Source organism: Hypanus sabinus, chromosome 9 (genome assembly GCF_030144855.1).
Source record: "Hypanus sabinus isolate sHypSab1 chromosome 9, sHypSab1.hap1, whole genome shotgun sequence".
Taxonomy (NCBI): domain Eukaryota; kingdom Metazoa; phylum Chordata; class Chondrichthyes; order Myliobatiformes; family Dasyatidae; genus Hypanus; species Hypanus sabinus.
In genome coordinates this window covers 68,167,554-68,171,771 of record NC_082714.1, presented here as the reverse complement: position 1 = coordinate 68,171,771, position 4,218 = coordinate 68,167,554, and the positions used below count along the sequence as shown (strand labels likewise).

The following is a 4,218-nucleotide window of genomic DNA, read 5'->3' as shown; positions in this document are numbered from 1 at the left end:
AGGGGGAGGAAGAGAGGGGGAGGAAAGGGGGGAGGAAGAGAGGGGGAGGAAAGGGGGGAGAGGGGGAGGAAGAGGGGGGGAGGAAGAGGGGGAGGAAGAGGGGAGGGAGGGGGTCGGAGGGGAGAGGGGGAGGAAGAGAGGGGAAGAGAGGGGGAGGAAGAGAGGGGGAGGGGGGTCAGAGGGGAGAGGGGGGAGAAAGAGAGGGGGAGGAAGGGGGGGAGGAAGAGCGGGGGAGGAAGAGAGAGGGAGGAAGAGAGGGGGAGGAAGAGGGGGGGAGGAAGAGAGGGGGAGGAAGAGGGGAGGAAGAGAGGGGGAGGAAGAGAGGGGGGGGGGAGGAAGAGAGGGGGAGGGAGGAAGAGGGGAGGGAGGAAGAGAGGGGGAGGGAGGAAGAGAGGGGGGAGGAAGAGAGGGGGAGGAAAGGGGGAGGGGGGTCGGAGAGGGAGGGGGGAGGAAGAGAGGGGGAGGAAGAGAGGGGGGGTCGGAGGGGAGAAAGAGAGGGGGGAGGGAGGGTTTCGGAGGGGAGAGGGGGAGGAAGAGAGGGGGGAGGAAGAGAGGGGGAGGGGAGGTCGGAGGGGGGAGAAAGTGAGGGGGAGGAAGTGAGGGGGAGGAAGTGAGGGGGAGGAAGAGAGGGGGAAGAGAGGGGGAGGGGAGGTCGGAGTGGAGAGGGGGGAGAAAGTGAGGGGGAGGAAGAGAGGGGGAGGGGAGGGGAGGGAGGGGTCGGAGGGGAGGGGAGGGGAGAGAGGGGAGAGGGTCGGTGGGGAGGGAGGGGATCGGAGGGGAGAGGGTCAGTGTGGAGAGAGGGGGAGGGTGGGGGTCTGAGGGGAGAGAGGGGAAGAGGGAGGGGTCCGGAGGAGAGGAGGGAGGGGTCGGAGGGGCGGAGAAACGGGGGGACCAACTCTGTCCCGGGACAGCAGTGGGCTGTGCGGCGTGATCTCGGCGTCTTCTGACCCACTACACGGAGCCGGCGAACCTCCGCCGGACGGCCCGCTCACCTGGTTCAAATCCTGGTCGGATGCCAGGTGCGACTGCCGGGCTTTGAAGCAGTTCTGACACTTGCTCTGGTTGAAGACGTTGGCTTGGAACTTTCTGCAAGCTGCCGTTTCTTTGGCGGTCATGGTCCCAGAGAGCGGCGGCCAGACGAGCCCGGGCCCGGGGAACTCCCATGGATGTCAGGCGGAGCCAGCGAAACTGCCGGAGGTGGGACACCCTCTCCGGCCGCTAACCGGCGGCTACCCCGCTAATCGCCACCGTCCGGACCACCGCGCCGCATTCCCAGGCGGCGGCGAAATCTAAAGATGTGAACGGGATCAATGCTCAACCAGCGCCGCTCAAGCCTCCTGCAGGGGATCCTGGCCACGAACTCTCCGCCGCACACAACGCCAAACCTCGACAGCAGACCCGCCACACACAACGCCTGCGCATTGCCCGATCTCGTCAGCCGGAGGCACAGAGCGCTGGAGGAGGGCACGAGTGAGTACCGACCTCAACCTGGAGCCACCTGGTCAGGGCAAGAACCAACGCGGAACACGGAACAGACCGGGTCAGGAAAAGGAACAGAGTGAGGCCGGATGTGGAGCTACCTGACTAGAGCAGGACCCAGAACAGCCCGGGACCGAGCCAGGTCCCGGACTCATCTCTCACAACTATGTCACGTTCTTCGTGGTCTCTGCAACTTCCAATCTTCTTCCAGTCTGGACTGGTCAAAGAACACTGAGGCTGTCCACAAGAAGGGTCAGAGCCGTCTCTATGTCCTGAGGAGACTGAGGTCCTTTAACATCTGCTGGACGATGCTGAGGATGTTCTACCAGTCTCTGGTGGCCAGTGCTATCATGTTTGCTGTTGTGTGCTGGGGCAGCAGGCTGAGGGTAGCAGACACCAACAGAATCAACAAACTTGTAAGGCCAGTGATGTTGTGGGGGTGAAACTGGACTCTCTGACGGTGGTGTCTGAAAAGAGGATGCTGTCCAAGTTGCATGCCATCTTGGACAATGTCTCCCATCCACTCCATAATGTACTGGTTAGGCACAGGAGTACATTCAGCCAGAGACTCATTCCACTGAGATGCAAAACTGAACGTCATGGGAAGTCATTCCTGCTTGTGGCCATCAAACTTTACAACTCCTACCTCGGAGTGTCAGACACCCTAAACCAATAGGCTGGTTCAGGACTAATTTCCACTTGGGATAATTTACTTATTATTATTTAATTATTTATGGTTTTATATTGCTATATTTCTACACTATTCTTGGTTGGTGCGACTGTAATGAAACCCAATTTCCCTCAGGATCAATAAAGTATGTCTGTCTGTATTCAAGACAACTGGACATCTCCACCAATCAAACTCAACTACCTTAGGATACACAGGCTGTCCTCCATCTCTGAAAATAGGCAGATCCTGGGACAATAAATAATTGTGGCTATCTGCTGAAACGGAAGAGTGTCGGGAGTGACCTGGAGGTAATCTTTGGATCAGATTGGCCACTGCATGTGAGGAGTCTGTACGGTCTCCCCGTGATCATGTGGGTTTCCTCGAGCGCTCTGGTTTCCTCCCATAGTCCAAAGATTTCCCAGTTGGTCAGTTAACTGATCATTGAAAATTATCCCATGATTAGGCTAGGGTTAAATCTGGGGATTGCTGGGTGGCGTGGTTTGAAGGGCCTATTTTGTGTTGTGTCTCAATAAAATAATAAATATTCACCATTCCCAACAGCAAACATTTACAATTTTACATAAGATATATGGTTTCCAGGAAGATGGCAGCGCACTCAGACACAGCAGCCTTTCTGGGTCCAACCAAAGGTGCAATTGTTCAAATTTTATGCCCTTTTCATCATTGCAAGACACTGCTGGATATCAAGAACATCAAGTACTGCAGGTTTACTGCACTAGTGAGTTGCTGGATAGTGACAGAGCAGGAACTGGTGTGCACTGTGTTGCCGACTGCTTCTACCACGTAGAGAAGAAGGAACCAGCAGTGGCAGTGCACAAAAAGGATGGAAGTGATTGACTTGGACCCTGGAAAATACTGGTAATGTAGAATACTGTAAGTCCTATTCACTGGCTCTTTGGCGAGAGCCACAAGCTGCACAGATTAGGCTTCATTCGTGCCTTGCAGCCGCTGAGTCAGGAGACACTGAAGTTGGTTGTATCCTGCTGGATTCTGCACAGGGTTGGAGGCTCGTCCCTCCCACTCGGTGGGAGTTAAGTTGGACTGCTGCAGGTTGTTCTTTCAGAAACATGGTTCCAGGACAGCATACATGCACCAATAATCAACAGGCCATGACACTCAAAGAATCGGATATATTATTACTTTTTAATATTTTTGTAACTATGTTTTCCACTATGTTGTGTGACTGTTGGTCCTGTGGCCCTAGAGAGGAACACTGTTTAGTTTAGCTGTATTCATATCTATGGTTGAGTGACAATTGAACTTGAACTTGAAACTGGTGTCATCTTTTTCCAACACCCAATCAATGTACTTCAGGTTCTTTCACTCGGAATGGAAACTCCCGAAAATTTAACAGCCTACTCTCCAGTGGATTTTCCAACAGAACTCTGAAACAGCCTTTGAACTAAGTATCAATATCAAGAGATCAAAAGCTCCAACACAAACTCATGCTAATCCAAACTGAATGAAAAAGCCGTTAGCCTGTCAAAAGATAAAGGAAAATACAAACATTGTAAATATACTTGATGCTAGCTTATTCTTGAAATGAAGGAAACCTTCACTGTTATGATTAAACTAACTAAAACCAAAATTCAAAAATTACTGTTTAGGAAAGCATCTTCATAAAGAATTGTATATTATACATCCCTTTCGCAGTTACAACTTCCTCTAGAATGGCAGGCAAAGCAGTGTAATTTAGATACTTTCCAACTTATCATTAACTATAATTTCTTACCTCAAACCACTGTTTGCTTCAAATCCCGATACTAACTCTCCCACTCTAAAATTAAATAAAATTACAAAATGTGTTGATCAAGAATAAATTTGTCCAAAGTTTGCTCCTTTACACTCAAGTATTCACTCAAATAAATATAAAACCACATTGCAAACAAAATCCTATTTATAAGAAATGAAAATTAAAAAGCAAATTGTGTATATTTGTGTAACACGCTGTAATGTAATGGCCTCTTTGTAATGATCACTGCTAATGTAATGGTTTCTCTGCAGCGGCAATGTTTGAGTTATGACTAGAGATAACGGGGGCTTTGGAA

General features: G+C 51.2%; 1 protein-coding gene across 6 annotated transcripts in view; it reads right to left on the bottom strand.

Annotated features, from left to right (window-relative positions):
* The window catches only part of LOC132399469 (myosin phosphatase Rho-interacting protein-like), a 324,199-nt gene extending 320,234 nt beyond the window's left edge, over window positions 1-3,965 (bottom strand). For 2 of the 6 annotated variants that reach the window (XM_059979857.1, XM_059979859.1), the window contains exon 1: window positions 993-3,962. In XM_059979857.1, the coding sequence (XP_059835840.1) occupies window positions 993-1,115 (123 nt within the window). In that variant the 5' untranslated portion in view covers window positions 1,116-3,962. Of the gene's footprint in view, window positions 1-992 lie in introns of all 6 variants that reach the window. The other 4 variants (XM_059979858.1, XM_059979860.1, XM_059979863.1 and 1 more) reach the window with 4 other exon arrangements.
* Window positions 3,966-4,218: the final 253 nt, after the last annotated feature.